The 17,784-nt window shown below is 45.2% G+C and overlaps 2 protein-coding genes across 3 annotated transcripts in view; one reads left to right on the plus strand and one right to left on the minus strand.

Annotated features, from left to right (window-relative positions):
• The window catches only part of ARHGEF33 (Rho guanine nucleotide exchange factor 33), a 32,624-nt gene extending 20,289 nt beyond the window's left edge, over positions 1 to 12,335 (plus strand). Inside the window, exons 10-17 of the mRNA XM_064647774.1 lie at positions 195 to 324; positions 1,033 to 1,165; positions 1,966 to 2,049; positions 2,935 to 3,018; positions 3,786 to 3,934; positions 4,789 to 4,974; positions 7,078 to 7,831; positions 9,531 to 12,335. Coding sequence (XP_064503844.1) covers positions 195 to 324; positions 1,033 to 1,165; positions 1,966 to 2,049; positions 2,935 to 3,018; positions 3,786 to 3,934; positions 4,789 to 4,974; positions 7,078 to 7,831; positions 9,531 to 9,668 — 1,658 coding nt within the window. The 3' untranslated portion in view covers positions 9,669 to 12,335. The remainder of the gene's footprint in view (positions 1 to 194; positions 325 to 1,032; positions 1,166 to 1,965; positions 2,050 to 2,934; positions 3,019 to 3,785; positions 3,935 to 4,788; positions 4,975 to 7,077; positions 7,832 to 9,530) is intronic.
• Positions 3,520 to 17,784, minus strand: part of SOS1 (SOS Ras/Rac guanine nucleotide exchange factor 1) — a 62,868-nt gene continuing 48,603 nt past the window's right edge. Inside the window, exons 22-25 of one of the 2 annotated variants that reach the window (XR_010428921.1) lie at positions 13,764 to 17,713; positions 8,853 to 12,184; positions 7,592 to 7,711; positions 3,520 to 3,902 (exon numbers count right to left, since the gene is read on the minus strand). Coding sequence is in view for 1 of the 2 variants with exons in the window: in XM_064647731.1 (XP_064503801.1) it covers positions 17,696 to 17,713 (18 nt within the window). In the remaining variant the exon portion in view is untranslated. Of the gene's footprint in view, positions 3,903 to 7,591; positions 7,712 to 8,852; positions 12,185 to 13,642; positions 17,714 to 17,784 lie in introns of those variants that run through there. The other variant, XM_064647731.1, reaches the window with a different exon arrangement.

Below are 17,784 nucleotides of genomic sequence, written 5' to 3' on the forward strand. Positions count from 1 at the left end.
TGTCTGGGGCATGCTGTAGCATCAGGCTGGAATTTTACATTTTGGGGAAAGAAGACACACAGAGACAAGACATTGATATCACTTTTAAAGAGTTTCTCCTTTCATGATTCAATGTCAGTTCACCAGTCTAATGTGAAGCTGTCCCTGAGGTCAGTACTTCCTTATTTTTAAACTTAATCATTATCTTCTGGAAGCCAAAAGGCAGAACATCGCTTTGGAGCTGCTGGAATCAGAAAGGAAGTATGTCATCAACCTTTCCCTAATCCTGAAGATCAAGGCCACGTTGCAAGGGCCAGATGTGAAAAGAAGCACCAAAGAGAGAAGGTATTTGATTTAGTGTGCTCTCTCTCTTTTGGGGGGTTTTATTCAGTCAATATTCTTTTTGCATCATCTTCTCACACATTTTTCTTTCATCCACAGAGATATCTTTGAACCCTTAGTTTATTTCTAGTTGAAAATTGGAGGCATTGGAAGGTTTTTGCAGCGACTAAAGACTTTCCTACCTGTCCTTGCATTTTGTCCACCATCTTCATTCTGATTCTGGATGAAACCAACATGAAATGGCAGAAATGCAGTAGTATATTTTGACCAACTCTGCATCAATGGATTGTCTTGTTAAAGGGCCTGACAAATGAGACAACACACAAAGCTGGGGAGCTCTCAGTGGGAAGGCTCAGGGCCTGCTTCATTAGCCACAGCAGCACTGCCTTGGGCTTTTTAGTTCTGCAAATTCTGGTCAGCTACAGAATGCACTGGAAAGTCAGTTTAGGAAGCCTTCAGAACACTGTATTAATAACCAGCTGGAAAGGGTACTTGCATGTACATAGCAGCCAAAACAGGACCTCCTGATGCGGCCAGGACTCCAACAAAAGTAGTTAATAATACCTGTGCTATAGCAGCAATAATCTGTGTAGCTAATAATACATGTGCAAGACTGTGCTGACCAAACATGAATGGTTCACTTCAGCAGTACAGGCTTATTAGGGCTGAGTTTTTGCTCTGTGTAACCAGTCTGAAATCGTCTCCCTTCAGTTTTTTCCCCAACTCTCTGCGGTTCCTGGTCCAGCAGCATGTGGATTTACTTCACGCTCTGCAGGAGCGAGTCCTGAGCTGGCCACGACAAGGGATCCTAGGAGACATCTTCCTGAAGTTAACAAATGATGAGGTATGTTAAAGACCTCTCCGGACTCCTCTGTTATGATGTTGTGTTGATGGCCCACAGATGGGCCAAAACATCTTGCAACAGAGGGGCTGTGCTGTGAAGCTGTGGCTCGGGTAAGGCCTTTCAGCAAGCCTCCTTTGAGCAGAGTCCTGGTGCATGGTACCCCCTTTGCTGTAGTATTTGATTGTTCAGGGAGCCCCTGTGCCAGACACACCTGTGGGCCTGCAGCCTCATAGCACAGCTCTATAATCAGTGCATGAGACCTAGACTCGGTTGCAGGAGCCACACATGAGCCTTGACAGCTTGAATGTCTGTATTCCCACTAAGAGTGTGAAAAGGGAGTGTTTCTGATACTCCCCTTCCCCAGTACACTTTGCTCAGAGTTACAACAAGCAGGTGGGCAGGCCTCTTACGCTGTATGGTTTGTTGGATCTGCTTCTCAGGGTGAAGGTCTGCCCTGGTGAGCAGCGGGACCTCTCCAGCAAAAATGTGTAAAAACTCATCTGATGCTTTATAAATTTTTTAGAGTCTTAAATAAGAAAAGCTTCCTGCTGCCCAGCCTCTCTTCCCCTCCCCACTGTTGTAAAGCTTCACACACTGTGCTCAACAGCTGAACACATTCTATAAAACGGCCTTTCGTGAGAAGTTCCGAGCCCTGAAAGAGTCACACAGTTAGCAGCTCTCCTGCACTGATGACCTTCCAGGAGTGATGGTGGGGAATCAACAGTTTCTCATTCTGGCTGGTTCTATGACCAAAAATCTCTCTTAAGTTTCTTTGTTCTTTCCTCTTTTTCTTTTGTAAGAATAATTTTCTGGACTACTATGTTGCTTACCTGAGGGACCTGCCAGAATGCATCTCTCTGATCCACGTGGTGATCCTGAAGGAGGTAAACTTCCTGCCTACTTCAAAGACATCTAATGGCAACATGCAAGCCTGGATCTTTTCCCATTATGCCTGCCCATGATAGGACTCTTCTGCCAATCCACTTGTTCTGTTGCCAAATGCCAGTTTCCTGAAAGTTGCCATGGCTGACACACACCTACAAAAGGCAGCTTTAACATTGTGTGTAACCCAACCTATTTTTCTGCTGGGACATGAAACAGCATCTCAGATTAAGCCTCCCAAAAGCTTGCCTATGCATGTGCTATCCAGATCTTTTCCAAACAGTGTCTCCTGGAAAATGGAGGACTCATCCAAACAGAGAGATCAAGAGTGAGGCTGTAAGTGCTTTATAGATAAGAGTCTTCACTGTTCAGCTTCAGGTGTTTGGCCTCACACACTTGATTCTTGGTCTAAACTAGGAAAGTTAAATGTAAAGGTAGTTTTAAAGTGCAATAACTAAACCACACTAGCTTGCTTTCAAGACATTTTAATTTAGAAGTCAATCTCATCTTGTTCAATTCATTTGGGCCTCAGCTAAGAACTTCATTCTGAACAACAGTGTATGTACCTGGCATTTCACTGAAACTTAACTAGTGCCCCTCAAACATACACCCCTGCTTAATGAGGCTGAGAGTCCCTCACAAATAATCTCCACCCTAGACAATTTCATCCTAGTATTTCTGGTGGAAGGAGTTGCAACTGTCCCTTCCATAAGCAAGATGAAGATGTGTCACAGTGTGCTGTCACACACAACTGCCACTTGACTGGTGTGCTCCTATGAACTCTTAAAACTACTTACAGCACAACTACTCATTAAACCACAGAACCATTTGGAAGCAGACATGTTTTATGGGTGGGAAAGACTCTTAAGTTGCTTTCTCTATTTCAGGTAGAAGAAGAAATCAAGTCTGATCTCTACATTCTGTTCTTCCATATAGTCCAGCGAATCCCTGAATACCTTATTCATCTACAGGTAAGGCCCCAGGATGGCAACTGTCTTGTTGAACTCTTATCACAGCAGATGACTTTTAATTCAGAGCCGGTATTTGAGCCTATACAGGTACAGGGCTTCTGGCAAACCCAGTGGGCTCTTCGAAAAAAAAAAAAGTTGAAAGGGAAAGCCAGCTAGAAATAGCTCAATTTTCATAATTTTCACCTGGAGCTTGCTTATTTTTGCCAGTTTCTCCATTTGACCTGATAGAACAAGCTTTTGTCCCCTGGGAAGGCAAAAAGTCTGCTGCCTGCTGCTCTGGGAGAATGGGAGGACAGAGATGGGACACATCTCCTGTGAGCTCCAACCTAACAGCTATACTCTTTGCTGAGTGCTCCACATGTGTGTTAGCTGAGAGACTGAGAGGGCTCCTAGGGCCCAACAATCTTTCCTACAGAGAGATGGCTGATAAAAAGAGTTCTGGTTCACAGAATTGTACTGAAACATTTCAGGCAAGGCAAATGACACAGAAAGCAGGCCCCATAAAGCCAAGACATTGGTTTATTTATCCAAAGCTAAGCTCAACCAGTGCATCACCCACACATTCCACGTGGTTACTTGTGCATTTCCACTGGAGTAGCAGGAGACAGGCCCCATCCAAGTCCCTGAGAAACTGATGCTGCCTAGAAAAGCTCCCAAAGGGCAGTGCCATGTGCACTCCAGAGCACTAATCCATGGTTCCAGTGGCACCTTCTACCAAGAAAGGGTTAGGACACCCTCCAAACAGCCTGCTCTCCTCTGTGCCTCAGAATGTCCTGAAGTTCACGGAGCAAGAGCATCCTGACTATTACCTGCTGCTGGTGTGTGTGCAGCGCCTCCGGGTTTTCATCTCACACTATAGTCTCCTCTTCCAATGCAATGAAGACCTGCTGATACAGAAGAGGAAAAAGCTGAAGAAGTAAGCACATCATCAGCTTATACTCCCTATCACGAGGGAGGGGAGGTGTGAGGGAATCCAGGCAGCAGGGGGTTTAGGCCCAGGCAAGATCAACAGGCACATTGCTCTGTTGAAATAAAACAGATCCTTTGTATAGGAGTGCTGGAGAAGGACTGCTATTGGCATTTGGCCTCCAAACTGATTTGGGGTGGGCCCTTCTGTCTAACTCTGAGAGAGAAAGGAAAATCACATTTAAATCCTTCTAAACATAGCAGCCATGTGTTTCATGGGATCAGCTGATTCCTTAAGCTGATGTCAAAGTCACTCCTCAGTGGAAAAACACACAGGGATTTAGCTGCTTTGGCAGCTCGAGGCCCTGGTGAAGGTGAATGTTTCCTTCATGGGCTAAGACTCCAAAAGAATAGGGTTACCTTATTTTACTGGGGGAGGGGGTGGGAGAAACAAAAGCCTCCCATAACCTGTTTGAGATGAACTACAATGTATGATCTATGAATGTAGATTCTCAAGTTGCAGTTCAGAACAATTTCTTGAAATCAAGACTTTTTACTCAAATTAAAATCTGGTTGCCTTTGCTCCTTGTGATGATTTACCTGGGAAGTAGGACAAGATCAAATTTCAAGGGAAGCTTTCAAATATGGAGGGTGGTAAAGGGCTGGAGCAGACTGCTGGGGAGGGACTGCTATCAGAAGAGGCATTAAGAACAGGACAGAAAGCAGAAGGCCCTACTGACTGGAACAGACTAGGTAGAAGTTTTCCTTGGGGTGGGAAGAGGTGAACGGGAATATTAAGGTCCCTCCCAGTCCTGTTTTCTGTGATTCTACATGCTCGTGCTCATTCCCTGCCTTATTTCTTAGCCCGACGATGGATTTCTCCTCCCTCAGGTCATCCCTGGTGAAGCTGTACAAGGGTCTCACCTCCCAGTGTACAAGCCAGGAGGTTTCTCCAACACCCAGTGCAGCGTCAATGCGGGACAGTGGGATCCACACAGAAGAGACAATACAATCATTCCCGGCAGCACCTTCCTCTGGCACAACAACCCCGTAAGCCTGTTGTTCTAGTAGGTGGCTTTCAAAGTAGGCTGAAAACTCTCCTCACCCATACCATGCAGTGACACCAGGCAGTTACAGGTTGTCATTTTCAAAACAACTCCCTGTACATAGATAGAGGGATTAAGGGCTGGCTCCTTCCTGCTATCCCCTACCATGTGGCTTACAAGCAGGAAATGTTTCAGAGCTCTACCCAAGGCTGTCAACGCTCTTGCTAGCTGCCTTAACAGCTAGCTGCCTAACAGGGAGAATATGAATTTGTGTAGGCCTGAGAGTGGTGTGCATAGTAACACTCGCACTATTCACTGTGAACATTACAAGAGCTAGGAAACATGATGAAGGTCTCAGAGTAGGAAAAAAAATACTTTTCCACACAGCACATAATTGAATGATGGGACTCACTATCACAAGATACAAGTACAATATGGGTTCAAAAAGACATCAGACTAATTCAAGACAGAAACAGCTACTGGTAGTACCTGGGAATCTTCACAGAATCACAAAATATTCTGAGTTGGAAGGGACCCACATGGATCCTCGAGTCCAGCTCCTGGCCCTGCACTGGACAGCCCCAAGAGTCACACCATGTGCCTGAGAGCATTGTTCAAAAGCTTCTTGAACTCAGACAGGCTTGGTGCTGTGACCACCTCCCTGGGTCCAGTGTCCAACCACCCTCCGGGTAAAAAATCTTTTCCTAATATCCAACCTAGACCTCCCCTGACAACTTCAGGCCACTCCTTCAGGTCCTGTCACTGGTCACCAGAGAAGAGATTGGTGCCTGCCCCTCTACTTCCCCTCATGAGGAAGCTACAGACTGCAGTGGGGTCTCCCCTCAGTCTCCTCCAGGCTGACAGACCAAGTGACCTCAACTGCTCCTCATACAGCTTCCCCTTTGGCCATTTCCAGCTTATTGGTAGGTGCCAACTTAGATGAGGACTAGAGAAGCATGCTAGACTTGCCTTTTTTCTTATGCCAACAATTTGTGGCTGTTGTGCTTCCTTACATCATTTGATACTAACAATAAGAGTTTGGCATCATCATTCCAAGTCCCCCTGAAGTAGTAGTGTTATTAGATCGGTCCTTAGCCTCCTTCTCACCAGATTGCCCAAGACAATCTCCCTCCTCTCACAGACATCATGCTCCAGGCCCCCATCTTGGTAGCCTCAGCTGGCACTGCCCCCACATTCATCTTCAGCAGAGGACTCAACATGGGGCCTGGTGGGTCCTCATCAGTACTGAGCAGAAGTGGGGAAAATAACTCCCCAGGTACATCTAGCCATGCAGATATGGCAGTACAGCTCAGGCTGGGTTTGCCTTGCCTGACATGAGAGCATGCTGTCAGTTCATCCTTACCCTGGCTTTGGCTATAACACCGAGTTCATACCAGGGCTGCTGCTCAACCCAAATCTCCCAGCCTGGTCTGATGCATGGGGTTATCTTGTCCCAAATGCAGAACTCTGCATGTCTTGAACATCACAAGGTTCCCTCACTCCATTCATTATGACCCCAGAAGATGGCCATAGGACTTTCCTAACTATTGTTCTTTAAGGGCCATGGAGGTCACACCCTCACCTAGTACCTCATCCAACAGAGCACTCCTGATTTACCTGGAACATGAGGAGGGTAGCAGACCTCCAAGTACTCCTGACACACTTCTGGGTACAGAGCCACCCTCCCCAAGAGAGAAATCCTGTCCACCTGAAAAGACAACCAGACCACAGGAAAGTAAGGCACAGCCCCTACATTACAGAAAGAGCAGGAAAATAAAAATCCAAAATGCAGATGAACAGGAGAGAGATGGAGCAGTTGGTTTCTCATCTCAGTTTCTATTCATTTCGTGCTGTAGAGTACAAAAGTCAGCCAAAGCTACTGGATAAACAGTTCTGTCTCTGCAAGTTTGCTCCTCCTAACCAGCCAGGCAATTTCTGTGAGTGACAGCTCTGTTACTATTCTCCAAGACAGGAAAATACCTTTGGGCCATAAATCAACACAATAGGGCTGGGTGAATGAAGGGGTGGGGGGGGCTTGTCATGCTGTCTTTGTCATCTTTAGTATTCCACTTCCGTCTGTTTTTTTGTTCTGTTTCTTATTTTTAAGGCATTTGATGCCTCAGATGAAGAAACCCCAGCCAACTGTGATTGAGAACATCCAGGCTGTAAAGCCCCCTGACTGGGAGATGGAAAGTAGAAAACATGAGAGGCCAGAGAACATCCTTGCATCCTCTCAGCTGACAGAGCAGGAACTGAAGGCTTTGACAGCCCCCTTACAATCCATCCCTGAAATGGAGTATGAAGCACCACCAGCTGATGCAGTGGGAAACACTGAGAGAGCCATCAGGACCTCCGTGGAGCTGCTGCAGGATGCGAGGAACTTTGCACCAAGCTACGAAGAATTTGACTACCCTGGGGAGGTTTTCACCATGCCAGGCCCCTATGAAGAAGACACCTTTCAAAACCTCGCTCTCTTTGATAATTGCTCTCCAGCCTCTTCCGAGTCCAGCTTAGATATTTGCTTCCTTAGGCCTGTTAACTTCACCTCAGAACCAGAGAGGACAGACCATGCCTTACAGCCATTGCCTAAGAGCTGCACTCCCGTGAGCAGCAGTACTTACAAGCGTGAGATGTTCCACAGCAAAGGCAAGCAGCTGAGCAGGTCTCTGAAGGAGCTGCCGAGGAGCGCTGAGGGTGTGAGCACCAGACTCTACAGCACACGGAGCAGCAGTGGAAGTCGTCTGCAGCAGAAGCAGGAGAGGAATGTTCAGCCTCACTTGATCTCAGCTTCATCTCGAAGCTCCCAAAGGAGCTACTTCCCCCCACAGAGAGGAGCGGGTGAAAAGCCGAGCTTTTTGGAAGTAAGGAGGCTAAAATAGGAGGAGAAAAAAAATGGCACGTGGTGGTGCAGCAGCAGGAGAAAGATCTGAGATACAGTTAGACTAGAACACGCCAAAATAGCTTTCAAGTTCACACATTCAAAGTCCTCACCTGCATGTACATGCCCAAGGGAGGGACAAGACAGCTCCTTTTCAAACATGTCTTCCCCGGGGACAAGCAGGGGTTAAAGGTGCACAGCTGGCTGAGTGACAGCTACAACATCCTTCAGACCAGGTAGCCTCTTGTGTGTCTCCACCTGTCAGTGAGCTTCGCCCCCCACAAGTGAATGCTCTGATCAGGTCATAAAGTATGCACAAAGCTGTTTGAAATCCGTGCTATGGGTGGCACCCAGTTAAACAGGTGCCTTTCCACCTGCTGTGAGGAGTGCTGGGTAAGTGCTGGGTAAGTCATGCCGGTGTAAACCAGCATGACTTGGCCAAACTCAACCCATTTAACACCAGCAAGGATCTGGTCCACAGGTTATGTTTCACCTGCATCTGTTGCATGGATTGTAGACCCATGCCAAAGTCTATGTGAGAACAGTCAGAACCCAGCAACCTTGTCCTTCAGATGGGACATGGCAAGCAGCACTCTAACCATTCAGGAACACCAGGTCTTGGAGGAGCAATGTTTCTGCAGTCTGCAGTGACAGTCCAAAGTCAGCTTTGAGCTGTTACACTCCAGGAAGTAGATGCCCTTCAATTCCTGGGGAAGAGGCCAAGGGTGCACAGCTAGTTCTGTCACTGTCGTGTGGAGAAACACCCTCCTGTTAAAACTAGGCAAGATACAGATGAGGCTGTAGATGCAGATAATGATGGGAGGTAGGTTCTAACAGCCTGACTGAAAAGGCAGCAAGGAAACATCAAAAGAAAAGGAAAAAACCCAAACCTATTGAATAAAGGAGGTGGTGGATGGCTGAACAGAGGACACAAGGCAGAGGGGATAAGCCATGGGGACACAGGCCCCACAGAAACAGGAGCCTGTGAGCTCTTTGGCACTCACCTGCACAGAGCTGTGGCCCACAGCAGGGTGCAGATGTGGAGCTTGTCCAGAACTGCAGGATACGTTCTCCCTCACATAGCAAAGGAGGTCACCATGGCAGTGGTGGGCAGAACTGGAGAAAAGGGTCTTGTCCAGAGTCTTGCTGAGAGGAGCTTGGCACTCTCCTGAAAGAGGGAAAGATCTTTTAGAGGCACATTTACCAGAAGCTTTGTGTGCTAATGAAGTCTTCTGCCCCACAGATATAAAACCACGCAGCAGCAGAGCCAGCAGAAGAGTCTTTTACAACATATCACAGCTCAAGAAGCCTGAAGCCTCCCTGCCCTAGGGGAGAAAGGAGAGGGTGGGAAGTTTTTCCAACTGCCCAGGCTGGCTTGCTCCCTCACTGGCAAAAGGAGATAGTAAGCTCTCCCTAAACAAAAAGCTTAGCAAGAAAGGCTCCAGTTCCCTCTAACAAAGCTTATCCTTCTACTCCTCTGTCACTGCCTCAGCCTCAGAGCCAGCAACAAGGTCTCTGCAGAGGTACCAGTGTTCCTGAGGCCCAAGTGACCTGTTGTTTCCCAGCCTTGCCAGCACCTCCTCACTCACCAGGTCCCTCCTAGCACAGAGAGACAGAGAAAGAGAGAAGGGAACAAGAATGTGAGGTTGCAAATGCTGGTTAAATTGTCTTTTCCCTTTTAGGAGCTCCATGCAGAAGACAACACCAGGTTCTGCCAGAAGGATGACAATGAGCAAACATCCTTCAGCGACCACAACCCGCGGCACGAGCCCAAAGGGGGTTTCCGGAGCTCCTTCCGCAAGCTCTTCAAAAAGAAATAAGCAGCCCCAAGAAAGGCAGGCCACAGCCTAAACACAACAGTGCTTCCCCAGGTCCCCGAGGGTGGAGACAGACAGCAAGGCCCCAAGGTTCCCCTGACTAACACAGAGGGTGGAGGGGTGGGGGAGAGGAGACTGTCACAACTGCCTTACAAACGCATCCTGCTCTTTCTAGCACAGGGCAGGGCCAGGCTTTGGGTTGCAGTGGAGCTCAAACAGCATGTCCAAAAAGCACAGGAACTTGCTAGCTTTCATCCCTGCCTGACTTAACTTCCCTCAGTTTTGGAAAGCTTTGGCTGAATCCCACTATCTTCTCCTCCCCCTCATCCCCCAAAACCGCTTGATTTGCCATACATCTTTGCTCTTCCAAACTCATGCCAGGTCTTATTTGGGCTCACCCACAACAGAAGGGTTACCTTTGCAGCCCTGGCATCCTGGCCAGAAGTCTAAAATTCCCTTCTTTCCTCTGCTTTCCCAAAAAATGCGCCATCAAAGATGTCTTCCAGGAGGCCAGCTCGCATTACCTGGGTGGTTTGAGAAGGTCTAAGGAGCATCAGCTGAAGCACCTGAGTATTGTACTGCTTAAACAGCAACATCCTTTCTTTTGGACTTCAATCATTCCCCAAAATCCTCCTTTACCTTTTATGTGGCACCCTGTTTATTGAATTGCCTCCTGCTGTATGAATCTCTGCTCCTGCTGTCAGAATTGCCCATGTCTCCAGGCAGGTGATGCAAGCTGAGCCCAGGGATTGCCACAAGAGACAAAGACCTTATCCCCACTGTGGATCAATGCAGACACTGACAGAGTCAACCAGTGTCCTGGCTCCTGGTCTGTATCACATCTGAAATACATTTTGATAATAATTCTTTGGCCTGACACCACCTTACAAGCCCAATCACGTGCAGCTTTGGAATGGTTCTTCCAGGTAAAAATAAAGGCTCTGGGGCAGAAAAGTCAATGGTGCACCATGTTCAAAGTCATAGTATCTCCTTCTTCTGCAAGGACAGAACAACAAGGCCACACACATGCCACCCTCCTCGCATTTGGACATGAGAAACCCTCCGCAACTTTGATCTCTGCAGAAGACTGTAGCTTTTGTATGGAAACACAGCCCTCTGAAGCAACACCCATGTCACACCCCAGCAGCAAGGGCACCACTGGTGCAGTGGTGTTACCAGTGGAGTACTACTGGTGAACTGTGGTGCTACCTGAAGCTGGGGCATTCTGAGGGCACTTTCAAGAGGAAATGTGGTTTTATCACCTTGTTTTGAAAAGCTTGGGAGACTGGTTTGTCTTAAAGGACAGCTTCACCTTAAGAGGTTGTGAACTGTCTCTGTGGGGCCAACAGCAATGTCTTGGGGGAAATATGCAAGGCTGTGAGATTAGGGGCTTGGGACTCTCAGCATCAGCACAAGGGTGACTGAATTTGGTGCCAGAGTTCTCATCATGCTGCATGGCTCTCCTGGCAGTGGCAACAGCACAGGAAAGCCTCAGAGCAGGCTTGGATGCAGTGGCTAATACCCACCACAGATGCAGGGCCTAGAGCTCTCTCACAGTGTTGACTGACCTGCATTTACCACCTGCTTTTCCTCTTCTGGTGGAAGCAAAGAGGTGTGTGTGAAAAGGGCACCTAAGACAGATGAAATCCATCCTTTATTGCAATTGGAGTTTTCCCAACATTTCAAGAATGTGACCAAGGAAAACCCCAGAGATTAAAATGTTTTAGCTGGTGCCTGTCCCATAAATTTCAATGAAACTAAAAGTCAATTCTCCTCCTTACAAAGAGGAAAGAAGTATGATACTTTCCTCCCCTAGCTTTAGGAAACTACTCTGGGAAGATTTTTTTTTTTTAATTTAAGGCTTTTAATGGCAAAAAACCCCACCCTTCCGTTCTTTCCCTCTCCCTCACATCCTCATTAAATTACAAATTCTCTAGCCCTTTCCAGTCAGGATTGCTCCATGCTGACCAGCCACTGAATCACAAAGACAATTCCTAGGACTTGGTAGCTTTCAGTCAGACTGTGTAGGGCCAGGATAGAAATACATAAAGAGCCAGATACTTGTAACTGAAGCATCAGCAAAGCCTGTTTGTTCTGCAAAAGAATCAGCCATAGACAGAACTATTTGTTTGTCCATGGAACCAGAGTTGTACAATTATGGACAAGTGTCCACTGTATTGCACTGATGCTGTCAAGGGCTCTGATGTTTGGTGTCTTTGGTCTCATATATGTAATGACACTTCTGTCCTTCATAGAACAAACCTGGTTTTCACACTTGCCAGGCAGATGCCAGGACAGAAACAGGACAAAGGAAAAAACCTAGCTGCTAACATCTCCTGGGTAAGGAAATCCTTCCGAAGTGGCAGACCCTTGCTTGTAAAATGCATGTGGATTTTACCTTCTGTTTTAGTGATTTAAGGCACAGTCAAAATTGATGTTTTTTTCTTTCTGATTCTGTATGAGTTCTTACTTCCAGTCCTACACTTATCATTTGCGATGTCCTTGTACCTGCTCAGAATCTGCAAATGTAAATAATATGAATGAATGATGCTCACAACCACACACAAACACACAACCTCTTGCAGGATCTATTCCAAATTCACCTTTAGTGTACATGTGTGTTCTGGATTATTTTTCTTCCTGTGCCAAATAAATTTTGCTTTTAATTAACACTGTTGTCTCTTGCCCTGAATAAGCCAGAAGGCTGCATCCATTAAAAGAAACACTTGTTTCTCAGGTCCCTTTCTGAGGCAACATTAGTTAAAAAATCCTGTACCCTGACACACACAGTCATGCAAGAAGACTGTTTTCTACACGTGGTTCTAAGACTCTTATCCAGAACTCAGTTGAGTCACTCTCTAGGCTTCTGGTCAAGATCCTGTTGTTGGTGTAGCTGACTGTGACATTTCTTCATCTCCTTCCTCCATCTCCTTTACTCCCTTCTGCTGCTTCTGTTGCAGACACATGAACTTTCACAAAAAAATCCTGTAAGTCTCCTCCAGTGCCATACACACCACTCTAACTTCACCTATCCAACTCTGTAAAAGATCTTAGTATCTTCCTGTATATCACAAACATCTGTCACAGACCAAGTTTTTTTTAAAAATTTAATTCCAGTTCTGACTATTAATACTATCTTACTTTTGTCACATTCTCAGCAGGGCCAAAACAATGACATCACAAACAGGGACAACTCAGCCCACAATCCTTACACCTCCCCATGGCACACAGCATCTGCAGCATTCCTGCTGCTGCTCTGTAGCGCTCTGCAGCGTTTTGTCCTCTCTGAGGATAGTGGTCTCAGAGATCCGAGTGTGCCAGCAGAGGTTTGACTCTACAGTCAAAAGCAGTTTTACCCCTGTGAAAATCTGATGGGTTCTTTGCTCCTCTCATATCAGCAGGCTGCTGGGGAACTGCCAGTGCCTTAGACAGTCCCTGACAGGACATTCTGTCATCCTGACCGCGACTCTTCCAGATCACCTCTCCATGGTTACACTCCCTGCTTAAGTTAGCCACCCTAGACTCTCCTCAGATTATTCTGACTTTCAGTACTGGTCAAATGTATCCTCTCACCACTTCATTCCTCTAAGCCAGCGTAACTGAGGCTGCTTCTAAGTTTATATAATTTAGGCACTTTCTCCCACTTTTCTTCTCCAGAGTTGTAATGTATTCTGGCTTCCTCTACAGGTTCTTAAGAGTGGTTTCACCTCAGTACAAGTCATGTACATGTACAAGTAAAAATATTCCTTGGTAAGGGCTACAACCACAACAGATTCCAAGGAATCTGGATGTTTTTTCCAAATTCCACATGAAGTTGTCAGGGCTGAGGCCTAAACGGAGGAGAAGCTAGGGCACGCATTGTGCTGGCCACTGTTTGGTTTTGTGGATTAGTTGATTAGTTCTACTTGTGGATGATTTTCACTTATTCACTCTGTTCTTTGAAATCAGATGTTTCACATGTGGCCAGATACAAGATATTAAACATGATGTCCCTTTCTTTGCTGTGATCTGATTGAACAATGAGACGAGATGTAGGCTCTTAGAGGAAATCACCTCCCTAAAAAATTCATACAGTAAAATTCAAGAGACAGTATTTACCCATAGGGTGCAAATCCTTTGACACAGTAAAGTTGTAACAGAAAGCCGCTGAGCTGGAGTAACACCTACAATAAACAACCTGGGGTAGAGAACAACACAGTTAGAAGATGCTATTTTATGTCTCCTACTGTATGTAGACATTCCTTACTTGTCTTCTACTTCATATGGCTCCTCTGCTTACAAACTGCTGCATTTTTTTAGTATTTTACTATCCCAAGCAAAACCTACCCCTGTAGCAGACTCACAACTGTCCTTAATATAAAACACCCAGTATTTAAGCCTAAGGAAGCCAGTCTCAGACTACAAGGACTGTCAGTGTATCTTACATAATCTAAGTGTACACTTCTGGGATACGTAAGGCTTTTCTTTTTTTTTAAATTAGCTTTAGAACATATCTTTTAATGTCAAAAGGTAACAGTCACTACTAAATTTTCACTCAAATGCAATCTGAATATCACTGCAGACACAGCATACAAAGATCACCTACAGATGGTTACATACACGGATCATCAGATACACCAGCTACAGATTACCACTTCTTTTTCTCTCTTTTTTCTTTTGTTCATTTGGGCTTTTTTTTTCTTTTTTTTTCTTTTTTTTTTAATAATCAGATGACAAAACTTTTAACATTTACTCATTTTGGTAAGTAACCATGGCATCAGATAAAGGCAAATGGAACAAACTTATTGAAACCTAAGATTTGTTCTTCTCAGAAACAAAAGAAGGCTCATTTCAAATCAGATTCAACAATTTTGTCCAAAGCAATTCCAGTAACGTGACCTTTGTTTACCCTTCTCTTTAAAAATATTACAGATGTTCTGCACATTTGGCAGCTCAATTGTCATGCATCTGGCAAATGGGTTTTTATTTTATTTTTCCCTTACAACTTTTCAGCCACCCAGTAAAGGATTTCACATTTGCTGGCTAGAAAGTTAAAAAAAAAAACAAAAAAACCCAAAAAACCAAAAAAAACCAAAAAAACCTTACTCTTTACTTTGTTTCCCTTATAACGCACTATTTTCCACTGAATGCAAAAGGTAAATTTGCTCAGAGCTGACAAAAAGATGCATTTAAGTGTGTTTTGGGTTTTTTTAATGGAAAACAAGGAATGGAATTTTCAAAGTAAGTTAAAAGCACTTTTTACACCTCTGTTGGGCCACAGGTTTCTCTCCTGAAGAAAGGCTTCACCTATGCATCACCCAGGTTTAGAAATGACAATTTAACAATTTTTTCCATGAAGCACAATAATCTACTACCTTCAACAGTGGTACCTCCAGTGATATTAACAAGCTTGATTCAGGCCAATTAAACAGAAAATCGAATTTAAAATACACACAAAAGAAAAATCATTAAATATCCCACAATGTCAATCTAAAACTTGAAGGATCTAAATCCAGTGTATTAGCATGCTCTTACTGAGACAGACCTCTCCCTCCCTGATTTAAGAGAGGCATATTAGAGAAACAGGTTAGTCACCACTGGAAATGGTTTCTTGAAGATAAGCTCTCAAATGCTTCCATGGTATCAACCCTGAAGCAGGATAATGTTCTCCATTAGCAGACAGTTATAGACAAATTCAATGGCTGCTGAATGCCATGACAACAGCATGTACCTTGGGGTCAACCAGGCGGCACAACAGTTGACTTTCCATTAGAGCACACTGAACAGAAGCAAATGCATGGCACTTGCAAAATCACCACAGAATCACAACAGGTTGGGTTGGAAGGGATCTTTAAAGGCCATCTAGTCCAAACCCCCTGCAATGAGCAGGGACGTCTTCAGCTAGAGCTGGCTGCTCAGAGCCCTGTCCAGTCTGACCTTGAATGTTGCCAGGGATGGGGCATCCACCACCTCTCTGGGCAACCTGTGCTAGTGGTTCACCACACTCATTGTAAAAAACTTGTTCCTTACATTTTGTCTGAATCTACCCTCTTTTAGTTTAAAATCATTACTCTCTGTCCTACTGCAAGGGGCCCTATTAAAAAGCTTGTCCCCATCTTTCTTATAAGCCCCCTTTAAATACTGGAAGATCACAATAAGGTCTCCCCAGAGCCTTCTGCAGACCGAACAACCTCAGCTCTCTCAGCCTTTCCTCATAGGAGAGGTGTTCCAGCCCTATGATCAACTTAAGTTTCCCTCCTCTGGACCTGCTACAACAGGTCGATATCCTTCCTGTGCTGAGGCCCCCAGAGATGGATGCAGTGCTCCAGGTGGGGTCTCACCAGGGCAGAGTAGAAGGGTAGAATCATTTCCTCAACCTGCTGTCCACACTGCTTTGGATACAGCCCAGGATACCTTTGGCTTTCTGGGCTGTGACTGCACATTGCCGGGTCATGTTGAGTGTCTCGACAACCAACACTCCCAAGTCCTTCTCCCCAGGGCTGCTCTCAACCCCTTCCATCTCCCACTGTACTGAAACCAGTGGTTACCCCAGTCCAGGTGAAAGACCTTGCACCTGGAATCCTAGAACTTCCAAATTCCCATAGGGCTTTTCTGAGCTAAGACGCCACCATGACACTCTGAAAGACAATGAACAAACCCAGGTTATGCTCCACTGTTGCACTAGACTATATACAGCAGAGAAACCTGGAGGTGAAACAGCACAAATGTTAAAGTTCCACACCTATAAAGTTCTGCTGACCATTATAACCCTGCCTACACAGTTTGCAATTGTTTAGGCTGTGTTTTAGCCATACAGCAGCCCTCTAGAGTAATACAGCAACGCTCCTACCCTCCACACAAGCATGTTTCATTGTCCAGGCCATACGAGATCATCCCAGGCCACACCAGATCATCCAGGGTCATTTTACCAAGGAGACAAGATAGCATCATTAAAATGATTTAATTTTCTATGTGAAAAGTGTTGTCACTAATGCAACTATGGTCCAAATAAGAAGTCATTATTAACACAAAGATGTTATTACATAAACCAGTGGCTTAGCAGTTGTACTCAAAACTCCTGTTCTAAATGCAACAGGTTTGATTCCCACCCTGTTTTTCCTGTTTGCAGCTGAGTCAAACACCATGGTTTGTGCACTGTAGGACTGACTCATTCTGCTGAGATCCAACAAATGTTTACATTAGGCTCTTGCCATTATCACCTGTTGTCCGGGTATCTCGCCAGTAAAACTCCTTTTATCCTCAACCACAAATACGAAATGGCATTCCCCATTTCACATAGGAAAACAGAGACCTACTGACATTTAAGAAATCTGATTAGCGGGACCCACGTGAGGCCTCACTGAGCAACCTAACCAATGGGTCGTTCCTTCAGCCTGGTCTCCCTTGGCTGCACAAGAGCAGACAAGAATGTGCCAAAGAAGAAATATAGATCAAAAAGTCTAAATTTAAGGAGTTTTCCTGGTAATCTACTGATAAGCTAATAGTTTAGATAACATTGCCAACAGTATGTTTATCATGGTGTTTATATCCAAAGAACTGATAACCTAAACTATACCTCCTGCGGCTGGAGAGTTCTTACAAAGCTACCATATAATGTTCTCCTCTGAAGCCAAGGTTTTGAGATCTTCACTTTTTCTTCTTTTGCCAGAAAAAGAGTTTCAAAACAAAATTAGGAAAGACACCAAGGAAATTGACAGTTTTGAGATTTGACTATGGTGAAAACTGTCATTCTTGTTGAAATCAGAATGCTTTCTGAAATGTTATGACCACACTAAAGGATCAAAGGGCCCTGATCAATGGCATTGCTGAAAGCACTAAAAAAGGTGATTTCCATCATCATTCAATTAATACCATTTTTAACTGACACAGTTTTCCAGGACAATGAAATGTGTTTTTCTTCAAAAGAGGAAATGTGAGAGAATTTTACTTGGTCCCATGAGCCATATTAACTGAAGAAGAGATACTTTATGCCTCACATACTTACTGTAGAGGGGATTACGGAGCTTCTTTTCTTCAATAACTGGCATCCATTACTGTCCCAGTACTGTCTGGAGTTGAAGAGCAGCACACAGGTTTATGGATAATCCATGCCAGAATACTTATAACATACACGTTCTGT

This window comes from Pseudopipra pipra, chromosome 3 (genome assembly GCF_036250125.1).
Source record: "Pseudopipra pipra isolate bDixPip1 chromosome 3, bDixPip1.hap1, whole genome shotgun sequence".
NCBI lineage: Eukaryota > Metazoa > Chordata > Aves > Passeriformes > Pipridae > Pseudopipra > Pseudopipra pipra.